Source organism: Pseudorca crassidens, chromosome 3, assembly GCF_039906515.1.
Source record: "Pseudorca crassidens isolate mPseCra1 chromosome 3, mPseCra1.hap1, whole genome shotgun sequence".
Classification (NCBI taxonomy): domain Eukaryota; kingdom Metazoa; phylum Chordata; class Mammalia; order Artiodactyla; family Delphinidae; genus Pseudorca; species Pseudorca crassidens.
The window spans coordinates 42,910,884-42,930,196 of NC_090298.1; the positions used below are offsets into that span (position 1 = coordinate 42,910,884).

At 36.8% G+C, this 19,313-nt stretch overlaps 1 protein-coding gene across 1 annotated transcript in view; it reads left to right on the top strand.

Moving 5' to 3' along the window:
* The window catches only part of MTREX (Mtr4 exosome RNA helicase), a 146,504-nt gene that overhangs the window by 118,398 nt on the left and 8,793 nt on the right, over window positions 1-19,313 (top strand). The window contains exons 22-25 of the mRNA XM_067730704.1: window positions 87-250; window positions 5,613-5,718; window positions 8,802-8,858; window positions 10,259-10,421. Coding sequence (XP_067586805.1) covers window positions 87-250; window positions 5,613-5,718; window positions 8,802-8,858; window positions 10,259-10,421 — 490 coding nt within the window. The remainder of the gene's footprint in view (window positions 1-86; window positions 251-5,612; window positions 5,719-8,801; window positions 8,859-10,258; window positions 10,422-19,313) is intronic.

Sequence of the window (19,313 nt, forward strand, 5' to 3'; positions counted from 1 at the left end):
TATTTTTTGTTTCATTTCATGACTAAACATCATATCATTTTGTTTACTTTATTATTGAACTTCTTTTGTACTTTTATATGCCTTAGATTGCAATAGACATTAAATCCGCAAAGCGAGAACTAAAGAAAGCAAGAACTGTCCTACAAATGGATGAGCTCAAATGTCGCAAACGTGTTTTAAGGAGGTTGGGATTTGCTACGTCTTCTGATGTCATAGAGATGAAAGGACGAGTGGCTTGTGAAATAAGCAGGTAAAACCTGGTTGTTCTAGAAAACTGATTCTAAAATGGGATACTGTTTTTTAAATGAAGGCTATTAATCTTTTGGAAAAAGAGCTATATTAAAAATATAAAGTTGTACAATGCCTTCCATATTAAAATACAGGTTCTGATCATGAAGTTGAGAAATTAGAAAGGGAGAATAAAAATCTTTTGAATCCTACTAATTAACACAGGCACCATTAGTACTTTCATATGTTTCCTTTTTCTTTATTTTAATGCATTGTGGACTTTTTACATAATTGTAACCTTAGTTTATATATGGTTTTTGTATACTTTTAATTATTTTTACAATTATGAACATTTTCCCACCTTGAAACTTAATCTAATAATCATTATCCTTTTTTATGTAAAGTTTTGGTCTAACAGTAGGGTATTAGAGTATAGCATATTATAGGCCACAGCTTGAAATTGGATGTAAACTTTTGTAAATTGGATATAAGCTGTTGTCTATTTTGGTAATCTTTTACCACATTACAAATGACCTTAAAACCAAATGACTTAAAACGGAAGTCATTTCATTCTCTCCAATTGTTTCTGTGGGTCCGAAATGCTGGAAGGGCTCTTTAAGTTGTTCTGGCTCAGGGTCCCACTTGACTGCCATCATCTTGAAGATACTTATTTTGCCATAGCCATGACCATTGTTCTCGCAGAGTCCATAAAAGACATCTTGAAACAGTTTCTGTGTTCTCACCAAGGCCCTAATGGATGGGGCCAAAGAATTACAAGCCTTGTAGATGGTTTTGGATATTCTTGATGAAGACTTATTCATACTGTTCTTATTGATCATCTGGTTCAGATATGAATTCAGATATCGGCAGGGGCCAAGATTCTGTGGCAAACAGGACAGTTCTAGGCCGCCAAAAGGGGGCAGCGACTACCCGGCCCCAATTAATTATTACAGAATAATATGATATCAGAGTATTCAACTTAGAAAAGTCAAAAATCCAGATTTTTTTTTTTTGGTGAAATCTCTTGATTTTTAAATGTTCAGATACTAATTCAAAATTATTTTTTTAAGTCCCTGTGCAAGCTAAATGTTTCTTCATGTTAGATTTGGCCTACAGGCTTGTAGTTTTCCTTTAAGCTGTGATAAAATTAAGTTTTCCTACTCTGTACTTAAAGAAACCCAGGCACTATAAGGCTAATAATTTACCCAGGATTAAATTTAGACTATAACACCAATCTACTGATTTGAATGCCAAAATTAATGTTATTAGAATTATTTCTTTGTGATGTTATGTAGTATTGATATTTAATAGTTAATATAGAAATTAATTTCTATTAGATATCTACAGCTAGTTTTAGTCTTAGAAGAAAAAATATTTAGAAAGATAGTGATAACAATATCACATATCAAAGTACGTTACCTTTCCCCCAAAATTTGTCTCTCCCTCTGGTCTGTCTTGCTGAATAAGACCCAGCCACTAAAGGCAAAAACTGGGGAGTCGTCCTAGATTCCTCCTCTTCCTTCTAGCTCTCTTCTCACATCTTCATGATTGTTTTCTCCTACCTCTGTGCTGTTTTAACTATTCCCACTGACTAAGGTACATCCTGTTTATAAGTCTCTACAACCCATCCTTTATACTCTTTCTTTCAGAATAGTCTTTCCAAACCATAAATCCTACCATGTCATTGTTTGGTAAAAGTCTCTCAGTGATTCTGTATCGCTTTCAGAATAAATTCCATAATTTAGTGTATTCTCGCCTTTCCCTTTCTATCCTGTCTGTTGCCACATTCCACACATGGTGTTTCTTTTATTTAACATGACCTTTTCCTTGCTCCCTGTTCCTGCATAATTTTTTTTAAAGATCCTCTGAAACTTGCTTTGAGTTTCTTCAGTTTGATTTTAGGCTCAACTTTTTTTGCATAATTGCCTGTATAAATCTCTATTAAATTGCTGTTCTGTGATTATTATCTTTCTTATCTGCCTCCCGCATTAGACTATAGAAGTAGTCTTGCCTTATTTGTATTTTTGTCGTTTTGTCTTGACTTAACTCTCAGTTTACCATTAGGAACCCATGTTTAGTTTTTGACTTTATTTTTGAGTAGTTATTACTGTTTATAAATATTGATAGTTCATTACTTTATTCTTTTTTAGAAATCTTATGAAAAATAGGAAATATGCCCTTTCTTCCGTTTCTTTTTTTTTTTTTTTTTTTTGAGTAACACCCTTATAGTTACTGGATGGATCCATTAAACCCTTTTATAAATGTAAGATACTCTATGGAACCTTGATTATAGAATTCTAGAGACACCATCACTGTAGTCTTTTTCCAGCTTTCATTGAACACAGTTGAGAATTCAGAATTTTTCATTTGTCATCCACATGGTAAAGAGAAAAATAACAGAAAAAGATGTTTTTGCAATTATTACACAAATCAGAAAATTAACACAAAGAGACAAAAAGCACTCGAGGCAAAGTGATGATGGTGAAATTGGTCATGTAAGCAAAATCTCAGACCCTAGGTAAATTCTCACACTCAAGAGTCAGTGAGTGAATAATATATTTCTAAGAACAAGAAAAAAAATTTAAGATTTTTATAACTTTACTCTCCTTTCTGTTCAACATAAAGGACTTAGTTATGTAATGTTTTGTGATAAGAACTTGGGCCATCCCATTTTGCTAAAAAGGACTTGTGACTTTATCTTTCATCTTTTGTATTTGTGGCTAAATTTTCCTTGATACAATTCTTAGTTGGTCAAATACTGAAGATAGTTGTAAATACAAGGAAATTGATAAAAAACAGATGATGAAGAGATGAAAATAATTATAATCTTTATAATATAAATCTATTATTTTTATAATATAAAAATAAACAAATGGGACCTAATTAAGCTTAAAAAAGCTTTTGAATAGCGAAGGAAACCATAAGCAAAATGAAAAGACAACCCACAGAATGGGAGAAGATATTTGCAAACAATTCGACCAACAAGGGATTAATCTCCAAAATACACAAACAGCTCAATAACAGAAAAAACAAACAACCCAGTCAAATGGGCAGAAGATCTAAATAGACTTTTCTCCAAGGAGTACATACAGATGGCCAAAAAGTACATCAATAGATGCTCAACATCACTAATTATTAGAGGAATGCAAATCAAAACTACAATGAGGTGTCACCTCTCACTGGCCAGAATGGCCATCGTCAAAAAGTCTACAAAAAATAAATGCTGGAGAGCGTGTAGAAAAAAGGGAACCCTCTTACACTGTTGCTGGGAATGTAAATTGGTACAGCCACTATGGAGAACAGTATGGAGGTTCCTTAAACTAAAGATAGAGGGACTTTCCTGGTGCTCCAGTGGTAAAGAATGCAGGGGATGTGGGTTCAATCCTGGTCAGGGAACTAAGATCCCACATGCTGCGGGGCAACTAAGCCCAAGGGCCACAACTACTGAGCTTGCGCACCTCAACTAGAGAGCCTGCATGCTGCAAACTACAGAGCCCATGTGGTCTGGAACCTGCGTGCCACAACTACAGAGCCCACGCGCCCTGGAGCATGCATGACACAACTAGAGGGAGAAAAGCCACACGCCACAAGTAGAAGCCCACATGCCACAACGAAGACCCGATGCAGCCAAAAATAAATAAAATAAATAATAAAATAAATCTTAAAAAAAAAAAAACTAAAGATAGAGCTACCATATGATTCAGCAGTCTCACTCCTGGGCATATATCATACTCTGAAAAGATACAGGCACCCCAGTGTTCATTGCAGCACTATTTACAATAGCCAAGACATGGAATCAGCCTAAATGTCCATCTACAGATGAATTGATAAAGAAGATAAGGTACATATATACAGTGGAATATTACTCGGCCATAAAAAAGAATGAAATAATGCCATTTGCAGCAACATGAATGGACCTAGAGATTATCATACTAAGTGAACTAAGACAGAGGAGGACAAATACCATATGATATCTCTTACACCATGTGGAATCTAAAACACGATACAGATGAACTTATTTATAAAACTGAAGCAGACTCACAGACTTTGAAAACAAACTTATGGTTACCAAAGGGGAAAGGTGGGCTGGGGGGTAAGGGCAGATAAATTAGGAGGTTGGGATTAACATATAGACACTACTAAAGAGAAAATAGATGATCAACAAGGACCTACTGTATAACACAGGGAACTCTACTCAATACTCAGTAACCTATATGTAAAAAGAATCTGAAAAAGAATAGATATATGTATTGATATATGTATAACTAAATTACTTTGCTGTACCCTTGAAACTAACACAACATTGTAAATCAACGATACTCCAATATAAAATAAATTTTTTTTAAAAATCTGAATGTGAAAATGTACAATTATGGAGCAAAGAAGATGACCTTTCTCTCTTCAGTGAAATTACGATTTGTCATAGTCTTTTAAAATACTGTATTTAGGGCTTCCCTGGTGGTGTAGTGGTTGAGAGTCCGCCTGCCAATGCAGGGGACACAGGTTCGTGCCCCGGTCCGGGAAGATCACACATGCCGTGGAGTGGCTGGGCCCATGAGCCATGGCCGCTGAGCCTGTGCATCCAGAGCCTGTGCTCCGCGATGGGAGAGGCCACAACAGTGAGAGGCCCACATACCGCAAAAAAAAAAAAAAAAAAAGTAAAATACTGTATTTAGATGATGCAAAAGAAGAACCAAAAGTAAGGGTAAGCTAGAACCTAAAAGAGAGGTATTTAAAATCTGGAGTCAGTAATATGTTTTGACAATGCAAGTGCAAGAAGAAACAGAAGTAATGATAAGCTAGTACCTATTATAGATATGTTTGAAATCAGAAATTGTATTTACTAGATGGATATACTCCAGATTCATAGATAACAGTCTTAATGAGCAGCAATTTATAACATTCTCAGCACTAGGAAACTGAATAAAATGTGTGTCTGCTATGGGTACATTCTAATTAAGATTTCTATAAAGTTGTTTTTCATTGTCTGTTTTTTAAATTATTTGTAAAATAATTGAGTTGTAAACCATTTAAAAGGTCCTTGGACCTAGGTAATAAATGCTAATGACTAATTTTTCTGGTATTCTGAGAGTTAAGAAATGATTCTTTATTTCAATGAATATCTGCATTTTGGTATTTGCTAGAATGGGCTCTTTATAAGAAACACCCATTTCACGTTTATTATTCATATATTGGTAAATATAAAGACCTGCCATTTCCTTAGTTAAATAAATCTTTGTCACTCCTCACTGACTAGTCCTTATGTTCAAATAACATATTTTATTTAAAACTCTATCTTAAGGATGTGTGGGTACATATTCGTGTTTTTATATTCTGACATTTGGAGTGTACTCTTTTTTGTTTGTTTGTTTATGGCGGTATAGTGCTGATGAGCTCCTTCTAACTGAGATGATGTTTAATGGCCTTTTCAATGACCTATCAGCAGAACAGGCAACGGCACTACTAAGCTGCTTTGTGTTTCAAGAGAATGTGAGTTAATAGTTTAGCACATCTTATTTGTTAATTTACATGTCTTATAATTTAATATTATTATGGATTTTTTAATTTTTAAAATATGCCTGCATGTTTACATATTATAGGTAATGTTATTAGAAATCAATGTAACTATAACCCAAATTTAGTAAGAGAGAAATAATTAAATGTATATTATTAGAAAAGAAAGTAAACTAGAATTTTATTTATAGACAATCATCATTAATCAGATTCCAAGTTAAAAATTTGCTCTATTACCCAGTGCATTATTTGAAGATCTAGCTTAGTCAGACAGTCTAGAAGGAAAAAGAAAAGGTAAAATTAGGCAAAACTAGTAAAAATGAAAAGGGAGTGAGGTCGAATTAACATTCCTCTTCTCAATTTTGGAGAATAACTGTGAGGCAGCTGATTGTACTAGAGGCTGAAGTCTTAGTTTTCATTGGCAAGATTTGAGATAATGGCCATACGATTCTCATCACTGGCTTGGCAGTAACTTTTTCATATGAGTAGTTAGTTGACTTTCACCAGCTCTTAAGAAATCAAAAAATGAAATGCTGGATGGACCAGAAGGACACTATCATCGTTTACTTTATTGCAAAAGCCAGTATGATTTATTTTAAAAAGTAAAATGCATGTTTCATATTTCAAATTCAAACCTTTATTCATTGTTTATAAAATTGGCAAAATAAGAGTAAGACAAGCACATTTACCTTCTAAAAATAATGTTGCTACTGTATAAATTTTTAGAGAACCTTTTACCATATACACTTAGTTTAACTTTTAAAAAAGTAAATTGTGTAAGACAAATTTGTTTGCAGTTCTGCTGTCGATCTGTTTATCCATTAACTATTTCCTTATTTATTAATCAGATCAAATACATAACTTATTGGAGTAGGTAGGTATTTTCTCTCAGCTCTCTGATTACAGATCAGAATTACAACTGCAGTGGTAATGATAACAAATAGGACAGTAATCCAAAAATGATTTATGCTCTCGTAAGAATACCTGCTGTGCACCCATGAAGTAATTTAATTTGCATGTGAGGAATGCATTCCTTTACAAAATACTATGTTTGGCTGTTGTTTTCCTTAGGTTCAAAATTTTATTACATTAATTTCCAAGATAATTGTTTAGAATGTTTGTCCAGTTTTCTTTGAACAGATATAAGGTTTAGAAATTATTTGGAGATTGGTGATCTTCTGCCTGTGTCAGACTTTGTCTTGTGGCTAATTTCTTATACTGTGCTTTTTTTTAATGTGGCAGTAAAAAAATCCTGTCTTCTGAGAGGCCATGTATGTTACCTCTTCATGGGAGTTGGGCCTAGCCAAAACACAACTCTTAAATCTTGGGGCAAGATGTCACTAAATGTAGTTGAGATTTGTTCAGTGAAGCCCCACTGTGTTATATGTAGTGTCATCAATTCTTGTGGTGTGGTGCCTTTCAACATCAAAATGGGTAATTGTACTGAAAATACCATGGAATTCTGTTGATACTTTAAAAGTATGTTTTCTAGCCAGAAAGGAAGGTAAATATAGTAAGATACTTGTCATAAATGCTGATACCTTCTGTTTTAAAGCTTGTTGTTTCTAATACCGTGCCCCCTCATTTTTTGTATCATTAGAAGTAATTTAAAGATTACACAGTATTTACAATATAAATATCAAGTATCTTACAAATATTTATTAAGCACCCACTATGTGCAATGCAGATACTTAGACACTAGAAAGACAGCAGAAACTTTTGCTTTCATGATACTTTCATGTATGCTAGTTGATGAAGATAAACAATAAAGAAATACACACATTATGACAAAAGGTGATGAGGGTTTTGGAGAAAAGTGAAGCAGAGGAGGCAGATAGAAATTGTTGCGAGGGCTGGGGTTACTATTTTAAGTAAGGTGATTAGAAGAGGCCTCACTGATAGAGTGACATTTGAATTGAGACCTGAAAGAGAGATAGGGAGCAAACTGCACTCACCTGGTAGGAGAATATTGGTAAAATGAAACATAGCTTACTTACATCAGGACCAGTGCCTTCTACTTACAGTGACCAGGAGAGAGGGAGAGATCAGTAACTGTTGATCGTGAATGGACACAATGTCAAAGACATGTACTTGTGTACTTTTCACTAAACTGAGATGTGGAGTTCATTCATGATACAAATCAAAACCAAGTCCTATATAAATACTGATGCTCAAAGTAAAGGCAGATCTATTGCAACTAACCTATAGTTGCTTTTTAAAAATTTACCTATAATTACTTTAAATTGTCTCACACATATATACATACATATATACATACATACCTTTCTTGTAATAATTTTATTTTTGTATAGCAAGTCTATCTTTGTCAAAATTTGTTCCTTAATAATAACTTTATTCTAATCACAAGTGTATAGGTTTTGAGGACCTGACTTATTCTCTTTGACAGTGTAAGAAACTAACACACAGGATTCAAGCAGCTTGTCCAAGTTTATTTGACTAGTTAGTAATAGACCTGAAACTCTTATTATTCTAATTGAGAAACTGATAGACTTTTCACTAGTGGGGAGACAATAATAAGAATACTGAAACTCATCTAAACTTTTAAATATTTTAAAAGTGGTTAGAGAGCTGGAAATATCTGGGTAAAACTAAAATTGAGGGCATTTTTCTAATGTTCTTTATCCAAGACTTTTAATTTCCACAGAGTGGGAGTTGCCTAGAAGCCAAACTGTTTCAAAAATCAAAGTATGATACAACAGTTTATAAATGTTGATGTAACTAAACTACTATGCATGTTTACAATATTTTCTCCAGTTCCATTTATGGTCACAGAAAATAGCTAGTTTAGCACACTTTGCAAATTTAGCAGTGTAATATTTTCTTCTGAAATATAAGAGAATAGTGTAATTCAGGATGAGAGGAGTGGTAATTTTGCTTACACAAACTAAGTTGATTAGAAACTCTAAATGCTAACGACTGAGGTCTTATAATTTGAAATTAATGGATATCATGAAAGCTTTGTTTTGTTTATAAAAGCAGATAGTATATACTGCATTTTAAACTTGGGTTTTACATACAATCTTCCTTTTCTTTCATAGTCTAGTGAGATGCCCAAATTAACAGAGCAATTAGCAGGACCACTTCGTCAAATGCAGGTAAGATCTTTTTGAACTACATATTTTATGAATAGTATGTTGTGAAATAAACATTTGTGACAGTCTAATCATAATATTTGTTATTCCACAGAGACAGCTTCCTTCAGGATTAAATATATCATTTGATGTTAGTCTTGTCATTTACTGCTGTTTTAATAACATCATTTGTAATTTTTCTTTTAAAAATTAGACATTCTCCCTCACCAAAATGTTAAGTTATATAGAGTTGCTGTGAGTACAGATTTAACACTGCATGGTGTAGATAGGCTATACCAACAGTTCAGTGTCTGCATCATTTTCCTTGGTGTTAAGAATAGCATCTTGATAGATTTAGTTAGCTTAATTTTTTATACATTTTTCCATCTCAGTTTACAACAAATTTTAAAATCAGGTTTTAAAATCTGTTTTAGCCTAAGAAATGATTTATTTCTGGATCCTCAAAGCCACAGTAGTTTATAGTAATGAATTGGTCTCTTTTATTATTTTTCTTGGGAAGAATGGTTTTATCTATCTTTTCAACATTAGACAGGGAAAGATGAACTATAAGACACTGCAAGAGAGGAATGAAAAGTGAATCATAAAAGAAGGCCCCTTAAATGTAACATTTAACATTCCTTAATATTACTAAGAAATTTAAACTTCCAGAATCAGGGAAGTCTTAATAGGCCCAGGAGTTTTTGACCTTCTTGATTACCAAGGAGAAAAGAATGAAATCTAACTTCCTATTGTAAGGAAAAGGAAATATTAAGATTTACATTTTTTAAAGCATTGTTGGAGAAAAAGCATCATTTTGCCATAGGATTTATGTTTCTCTGAGTCTGGCTTGTTATTATTGTCTTTGTTTTCTTTTTTTTTTTTTTTTTTTTTTGCGGTACGCGGGCCTCTCACTGTTGTGGCCTCTCCCGTTGCGGAGCACAGGCTCCGGACGCGCAGGCTCAGCGGCCATGGCTCACGGGCCCAGCCGCTCCGCGGCATGTGAGATCTTCCCGGACCGGGGCACGAACCCGTGTCCCCTGCATCGGCAGGCGGACTCTCAACCACTGCGCCACCAGGGAAGCCCTTGTCTTTGTTTTCTTAATGAAACAATTAGAGATGAGTTAAATGTTACTGTTTAGTAATTTTAATGAAGAGTTTTGGTTTTTGTAGAAAAGGTATTACTGGGTGAAAATCATGCTCTTGATATGTTTTTCTTAATTAATGTAGTGGAAAACTTTGCTGTTTGATTACTCAGCAGTGGAACAGGCACTGTGGCTACTTAGAAGCAGAATATCCAAATTGCAGACTTACTACGTAGGAAGAAAAAGGAACCTTGTAGAATACTGACTTTGGAAACCTAAAGAAAAAGTGATATGGGAGATCATAAGTAAGAAATTTTTTAAGTATATGTTTTATCTTCAAAGGAATGTGCTAAAAGAATTGCAAAAGTTTCAGCAGAAGCCAAATTGGAAATTGATGAGGAGACTTACCTAAGCTCATTTAAACCTCACTTAATGGATGTAGTATATACCTGGGCAACTGGAGCTACATTTGCCCATATCTGCAAAATGACAGATGTCTTTGAAGGTATGGTTAAATTTTGTACACATATATTTCTTTCTGATATAAGAAATATACTTAGGATGGCATTGATTTACTAAACAAGAATAATATATTATTTTTAATTTTTGATAATAAAAAGAAATCTTCTGCCTATGTAAATCAAAAATATTCTCCACGAATCCTTTGTATTATTTAATAAGCTCAGTCTGCTCATTATAACAGTTTATAATCCTGTGCCAGAGTCTCTGCAATCACAAATAAGGCCTATTTATGTGGGTATTTTTACTTTTGGTTTTATTCTCTTAGTAATAACCTAATGGCTTGCTATGCAATTCCACCAAAAAATAGCAGAGCTAAATATGCTGTCCATCATTGCATTTCTAAAATCAATCAGAACTGTTACTCAACTGAAGAAAAATTTTAAATGAAGAAGTAAAGGTAAAGGGAATATATAAGGAGTAATTAATTATAAGTGAATTACAAGAAGCAAATAATAAGCACAATATTTAAAGAAAACCATATTTAGAAATGCTGTATTCATTGCAAAAAGATTGGCTTACGCAGATAGTAGATATTTATAATGGTGAATTGTGTTTGCACCAAACTTTCTTAAAAATTAAAATAAATGAGCTTAGACTTCATAGATATTTATTATAAGAACATTTAAAATTTTATTTTGAGAAAAATTATATTTTTAACATACCCTGTATACTATGCTTTTTACCCAATATTATTAAAGACTAATAGATTACTGAGTTTATGAATCTCTGCAACAGAATCAACTATGAGCCTTTACTTCACTACATTGAATTTTAATGGGTTTTAAGGTTTTAAATATGATAGTTTATAGTATATTATTTTTGAATTATGGTGTGCTGTTTTAGTCCTTTCCCTAAAGTTTATTTCTAAGCCTCCATTAAATGGTTATTAGTATTATGGTCCCAAAATCTTTTTCTGAATACTGTATTCTGTTACCAGGATGGTCATTATTTATTAGGTAACTACTGTGTGCCAGGAGTTGTGCTAATAAGCATTTTATATAATTTAGATCTAATCACCAAAGTAGCACATCAGAGTAGACATTATTTGCACTTTGCACAAGGAAACTGATTTTTAAAAGGTAAATAATTGGTCAAGGTCATGGAGGTGTATGTACTACATGAAGGCACTATGATTTGAATTCTGGCCTCTGTGACTACAAGCACATGATAGTTGATAACTTCATCTAAGAACCATAATACCTTATCTTTGAGTTTTGGACCACCTAGAGACTTCTTAAATACTACCTAAAATTATACCATCTCTATCCACTGAAAATTTATGCTTGTAGGAATGGTAAGAAGGTCTATAATAATCGATGGTGGGTAGCTACTGTTGAGGCTGTGAGAAGAGAGCATGACATCCTCATCTCACCTGTGAACATTGCTTAACACGCAGAAACCCAGATAGATGTATGACAGCTTGTGTGTTTCAGACACACAAAGGCAATCAAGTACAGCATCACCACTCTTCAGTCTAACTTCTTTTGGGAACATAAAGATGAAACTAATTACTGTTCTATGCCTAAATTCTACGACTTGTTAATATAATAGCTCATATTTGTATATCTGCTTCTCTGAGAAGGCGAACACAATGGCATAAAACAATAATGGTGCACTGTTTGTTTTGTTTTGTTCAAGAAAAATGAAGGGACAATAGGCCTAGAAATATAGGAAGCCTTATAAAATTATCTTTGTGGATTATTTTTCTATTCTTTGTACTTAAATGAAAAAGTTACCGCAGTATGGCAGATAAATCCTAAACTGCTAAATTGAAGACAGTTTGTATTTTTATTTATTTATTTATTTATTTATTTTTGGCTGCGTTGGGTCTTCGTTGCTGCACACGCGCTTTCTCCAGTTGCAGCGGGTGAGGGCTACTCTTCTTTGCAGTGCACGGGCTTCTCATTGCGGTGGTTCTCTTGTTGCAGAGAACGGGCTCTAGGCGCGCAGGCTTCAGTAGTTGTGGCTTGCGGGCTCTAGAGCGCAGGCTAAGTAGTTGTGGCACACAGGCTTAATTGCTCTGCTGCGTGTGGGATCTTCCCGGACCAGGGCTCAAACCCGTGTCCCGTGCATTGGCAGGCGGGTTCTTAACCACTGCGCCACCAGGGAAGTCCTGACGGTTTGTATTTCTGCCACCTATGAGTTGATGTTTTCCACAACATACTAGCAATTCCTGAAATCTGTTTCAGTTCCTGAAATCTATTTCAATTCCTTGAGGTTATTTCAGTGTCACAGTTTGCTTGAGAAATCTAAGATTAAAAATTGAGGGATTCAGTTTATAACTTGAAATTGGGTCTAACATCAACACAATTTTCACGGTACCATTATACCAGCTATACCTTTTCTTTCTAAAATTGGGAAAGCTCATAAAAGCAAATTATATAATTAAACAGCAAAAAAATAACTGAGAACCTTGATTTACTTAGGATATTGTTTTTTGTTTTTTGTTTTTTTTTGCGGTACGCGGGCCTCTCACTGTTGTGGCCTCTCCCATTGCGGAGCACAGGCTACGGACGCACAGGCTCAGCGACCATGGCTCACGGGCCTAGCTGCTCTGCGGCTCTCAACCACTGCGCCACCAGGGAAGCCCCCTTTTTTTGTTTTTACTATGTTGTTTAGTTCGTCCATTTCAGAATAGCCATTCTCTCCTCATCTTGTTACTGTACACGCTTTATATAATTGGAAAAATACTATAATCAAAGCTCTAGCCCATAGTATAGTGTGTCTTTATTTTTACAGGCAGAAAATGACTGCATTGGAACTTTTTAGTGTGCTCTGGTCAAGTGTCTGATCATGTCATGTCATGAGCCTCAGGAGTAGTTTTAAGTATTTTTCAAACATTAGCTGGAGCTAGTTAACATTGTAATGATTAACACCATATGTTTGGGGGACATCTGATGTAAGAGAAGAGTTTATACTGTGATTCAGTTGAGGAATTTTGAACACTTCACATAAATAATTATTGCCCTGTTACCACCCTGTATGGGCTATAGCCCATACAGATACGGGGTTTCAGTCTACTGATCCATTGTAGTAGATCCATTGTAACCTAGACAGGGCCATTACTATTTATTTCTGTCTATACAAAAACAATATTGTAGTCTTCACTGTGCATGAAGGATTTGCTTTCCACTAAGCACATGTCATCAGGAAAGCTCCTATGACGAATTATCACTTGAAAGTGTTTACTGTACTTCTGCCTGTCATAGGTTTTTTTGTTTTGATTTGGTTTTGGCTGCGTTGGGTATTTGTTGCTTTGCATAGGCTTTTCTCCCTAGTTGCAGCGAGCGGGAGCTACTCTTTGTTGCAGTGTGTGGGCTTCTCATTGAGGTGGCTTCTCTTGTTGTGGAGCATGGGCTCTAGGCGCGCGGGCTTCAGTAGTTGTGGCACGCGGGCTCAGTAGTTGCAGTTCGCGGGTCCTAGAGTGCGCAGGCTTCAGTAGTTGTGGTGTGCGGGCTCAGTAGTTGCAGCATGTGGTTCCTACAGCGTGCGGGTTTCAGTAGTTGTGGCACGCAGGCTCAGTAGTTGTGGCTCACAGGCTCTAGGGCACACGGGCTTCAGTAGTTGTGGCATGCAGGCTCAGTAGTTGTGGCTCGCAGGCTCTAGGGCACGTGGGCTTCAGTTGTTGTGGCATGCAGGCTCAGTAGTTGTGGCTCGCAGGCTCTAGGGCACATGGGCTTCAGTAGTTGTGGCACGCAGGCTCAGTAGTTGTGGCACACGGGCTTAGTTGCTCCACAGCATGTGGGATCGTCCCCGCACCAGGGCTCAAACCCGTGTCCCCTGCATTGGCAGGTGGATTCTTAACCACTGTGCCACCAGGGAAGTCCCTGTCCTAGATTTTTAAAGCAAATGCTGTTTGGCACGTTCGTACTCTCTGCCCCCACCGCATGGTCTTCTCAACTGCCTTTGCACTAGCATAGTTTTACCCTTTCTTAGGAGACGGTACATCAGTGTTAGAAGGGATTTTCCAATGGATTTGTTATTTCAAAATACTTTTGCTAATAATAGTAGAGTAACATTCTATTAATATGTATCTGTTCTGTGTTTAAAGTTTGGCACAGTTTTAGTACTAAATGACTTAAGAATTAGTACCTGATACTTACCCATTTAATGAATAATTAACTGAGACCCTAGTGGGATCAGGAATTGTGCTGGGTGCAGTGAAAGCAACAGTCTCTGCCCTCCAGGAATGTTTTCAGCCTAAGCTGGGATCTAGTGGTAAATGATTGCAGGAAAATATAATTATAATCCTAACCTCAGGCCTCAATAACCACTTAGATAGGAGTTTTAAATCAAATTCAGGGCGTGAACTGTGGGGAACCACTTTTGCAAATGCCAGAAAGCTGGAGGTAGAAATAAATACCTCTCCAGATAAAGAAATGTGTTGATTTCCATCCTCAATTAGAATGGTGTTGTTTAAGAACCTCATGAGCTTGATGTTTATAAGATTACCCTTAAAGCATGTGTGCTCAAATGTCCATCAGTGGGTGAATAAATTGTGTATTATCCATATAATGGGACAGTATTCTACTGTAAAAAAAAAAAAAGTGAAGTACTGATTCATGCTAAAATATGGATGAACTTTGACCAGATTAAGGTTCTAAGTGAAAGAAGGCAGACACAAAAGCCACTTATTGTACAATTTCATTTATGTGAAATGTCCAGAATAGGCAAATCTGTAGAGACAGAAAGTAGATTTGTGGTTGCCACGGGCTGGGGGAAGGTAGAAGGAGGGGGTAGTGTGACTGCTTAATGGATATGGGTTTCTTTTTGAGTGATAAGAAGATTCTAAAATTAGATAGTGATTATGGTTGTACAATTCCAAATATACCCAAAACCACTGAATTTGTACACTTAATTAAAAGGGTGAATTTTATGCCATGTGAATTATATTTCACTGTGATAAAAACAGGCAGTGACACTGGGGTACATGCTTTAAAGTGGTAAATTTTATGTGTATTTTACCACAATTTTTCTTCAAAAGGCAATGACTAGGGCTTCCCTGGTGGCACAGTGGTTGAGAGTCCGCCTGCCAATGCAGGGGACACGGGTTCGTGCCCCGGTCCGGGAAGATCCCACATGCCGCGGAGCGGCTAGGCCCGTGAGCCATGGCCGCTGAGCCTGCGCATCCGGAGCCTGTGCTCCTCCGCAACGGGAGAGGCCACAACAGTGAGAGGCCCACGTACAGCAAGAAAGAAAAAAGGGGGGCAATGACTAGTAAGAATTCAGTTTTGCTTTACACTCTGGCAAGACCAGAAAAAAAGATTTGTAACAAACCATTAGGTTGTTAGTGTGTATGTTTCTGTTTCTGGTCAGCTTCAGATAGCCTGGGGGGATGGGTAATAGCTTTGTATCTTTTATCTAACACTTAATCTAGGTGGTCCTAATTGATGAGGCGGAATGATTTTCAAAACTGGGAGTAAGGAGAACCCTTGTATTACAGAGAACTGCAGTACGTAGGTATGCTGGGTAATTCACTTCTTCACGGTAGGCTTCATTCATCCCCTTTACGCTGCAGGCAGCTATGGACAGTGTTTGTACACACACGGTGATTTGTTGACAAGACTGAGGTCAGCAACCACAGCCATTGTATGTGCAACCCTGTACCGCCTGGCCTCATTTTCTTAATTGTTCTCATGTCATCTGAAACTGTCAGAACTCATTTTCCAGAAATTGAGTGGGAGTGCTTACAAAGTGTGGCAGTGTTTGCTCGCTCAGATGTGCGTTTAGTTTCTTTAGCTTATCTTAGCAATATACTTCATGTGGTTGGGCCTCTGATAGCTTTTGCAGATCCTGGCTATTAACATGAGTTTCTCAATTTGTAGAAATACCAAAACAATATCAGGTTATCTGTGATTCCCAGTACACATTTGAAATCAGTCAAAACAGAGTTTGTGAGCCAGGGTACCTGGCTCTCCGATGCCCTGCACAGCAGTTTTATAAAGGATTTCTTTTCAATTCTAAATGACCTGTGAAATACACTCTGTTCCTTTTTAAAGTCCTATATATATTTACATTTTTAACCATTACCTAATTTAATTCTCTTCAAATAGAAGTGTTTGCAAAATACACATTTAATATCTGGTTGCATGAGTCATGCGATATTCATTACCTTCTCCATTCCAGCCCCCACCCTGTCTCTAGACACCCAGAAGTTACTGCAACTGTATTTCCTCTTTCAGTGAGAGCAGGACTGGAGCTCAGCATCCCTAGCACCTGAGAACAGAAATAACAAATATAGCCAACATTTATTGAGCTCCTATTGTGTTACTGACACTTGTGAAGCACCCTACATGCATTATTTCATTCATTTCTCACAATAACCCCATTAGGTATAGGAATTCTTGTTATCTCCACTTTATAGAAGAGTAAACTTAAAGTTTTTAATGTGTTAATAGAAATGATTTGGAAGGAAAGTATTGAGTTTACTTTTGGGAACTGTTGAGTTTGAGGTGCCTATAATATGTCTGGGTGATCAACTTTTTGTTGGCAATAGTATCTAGCTGGAATTGATAGCATTGTTTTGTTTTTGTAACCGTTGTTTTTATAATTATGGCCTATTTATAAAAAATAAGTGAGCAGCTTTCATTCACTTAAGTTAAAAGTGTTACAGCAAAAATGAGTGATACGCTAATGACTGAAGTTTGTGAAATACCACCTTTAAAGATAAAACGTAGGGTCTACAAGTGATTATCCTAATACAGAAATATCACACATGGACCATCCAGAACCTTATGTTTGAATCAGGACTGAAACAGACTCACCAGTGCTCCTACTAGCATTTGCATTAATGGTATCAAAAGATTTTTAAGCAGTAGAGGAGCACCGTTCCTCCTGGGATGCAGTGGGTGGGGGATAGGCTCCTTACGTGCCCTTGTTGTGTCGCTTGTGCCTGCACATGGGGGCCCAATGGAAGAGCGAGTAGGAGCTGCAACACTCATCCAGGGGAAGAGATAAAGGTGCTATCCATTTCTCTAGTCATGAATTTACCAGTGGAGCTAGGAGATGCTCCCTTCTGATCCTACAGTGGCTGGTGTCCATCTGGCAGCCTCCTGTTCCTAGGGAATAGGCTAGTCCTCTTCTTACCCATATTTGTAAAGCTGGTTGGTTGTGTTTGCTTCATGGTTTTGATTTCAGCCCCATCTTTTCCCCCATTGCAACTTAAGGCTGTTTTGTGCATTTTTATCCTGTCTCACCCAGGTAACTGTCCTCCAGATGCCATTCAGACCTGCTTTCTCTCCCTCTCCCTCCCCCTCCCCCTCCCTCTCCCTCTTCCTCATTTAGGCCATTAATTGAGCTTTCTCCTTCCCTGGTCCTGTCTGTTCATAATTTTCTCAGCCACGGTCACAGCAAAAACAAACTAGTATCTTCAACTTTTATAAAGGTTTCAGCTTGTAAAGGTCCAAGATTCTTCTTCCATGAACTCTTAGCCTCAAAGTTTAAAGGGAAGCCATTGCTGTAAAGGGTGGCTAATACGGTTATCTCTGCCATTTCCAATGAGGGTGTCAGATTTCTTTTCTAAACCTAGATGTAAAACTGTTAACCTGAACCTGAAAGGCATTAACCACCTCTAGGGTTTCTCATTTGTAAAATGGTAGTAGAATGTTGGATGTGGCTAACGACAGTCTCCTCCTACTTGGAAACAACATCTTCAGTGAAATCACTATTTTCTTCTGTTAAAGGTTGCTAGTAAAAGAAGCAGTGTTTGTTCTGTTAATTTTCAAAATCTTAATATAGTTTATTGGTGTCAGAATGAGTTGTCTCAGTAACAGGAAGTAAACACCAGGTAGATATCACATAGCTTCTTCCTCATTCTCTTGGAGACCTGCTGTGGAGAGGACACAGCCACTGCTTAGAGAACTTTCCTTCTGAACCACAGTTCCTTTTTTCTAGTCATGGAGAGAGAATTAGGAAGCAACTGATATTCTTGTTTTCCCATCTGCCTTATGCACCACCAACCTGGATCAGTCTAATAATTCACTTTCTCTATTCCTGTACTTTCACAGCAGAGTTCTGCTGGAGAATAATTGTATGATTTGGTGTCATCAAAAGCCACAGTCTGTAACCTCAGAATCACATTAAACCTAGTAATAATAGAAGTAGCAGGAGGAGGAGAGACTGTTGAGCACCGGCTGGGTACACTTTGAACACTACCTCATGTAGTCTTGCCCACAGCTTGCTAGTACAGTCCCTCAAGTAGTAGATGCCATCTACTACTTAGTTTGCTTCGCTATAAAGTGGGAAGAGTAATAGTTCGTATCTCGTATTGTGAGGTTAACATCATGCATGTAATCCCTGGTCCACGCCCAGAGACTATGTCCTCCATGCAGGACTTCTCTCTGGCTCTGAGACTTCTCGTAGAGGCAATTCCAGATCCTCACTGCTCTCTTAAGCATCTACCTCAACTTTGCCCCAGATTTCTAGGTGATCACTCCTGCTTCAGAGGAAAGGGAGATGCCACTAGGCCTGTCTTAACCTAGAAATTCATGGCATATATCCTTTCCCTTATTTTCCTCTTCAGAGGAAATTGCACTCAGTTCCAGGGCCGCCTTCCACTGTTTTCTGCACCTTTGCAGTCTTGAGTCACATCCTTTCTGCTGCCATTTTAGCATACGAATATGTTTATAATTCTCATCCACGTCTTCTCCAGCTACCAACATAATATACAGTGTTTAAGAGCAAGAGCATATATATCCTGGTCTTAAATCCTACCCACTCACTAGATGAATGATCCTGGGAAAGTTACTTAACTGTGCCTGTTTCCTTAGCTATAAAATGGTAATAATAATAGCTCTTATCTCGTATTGTGAGGTTAATATCATGCATGTAGAGCCTTTAGTACAGTGCCTGGCACAAAGTAGTCAGTAAGTGTTAG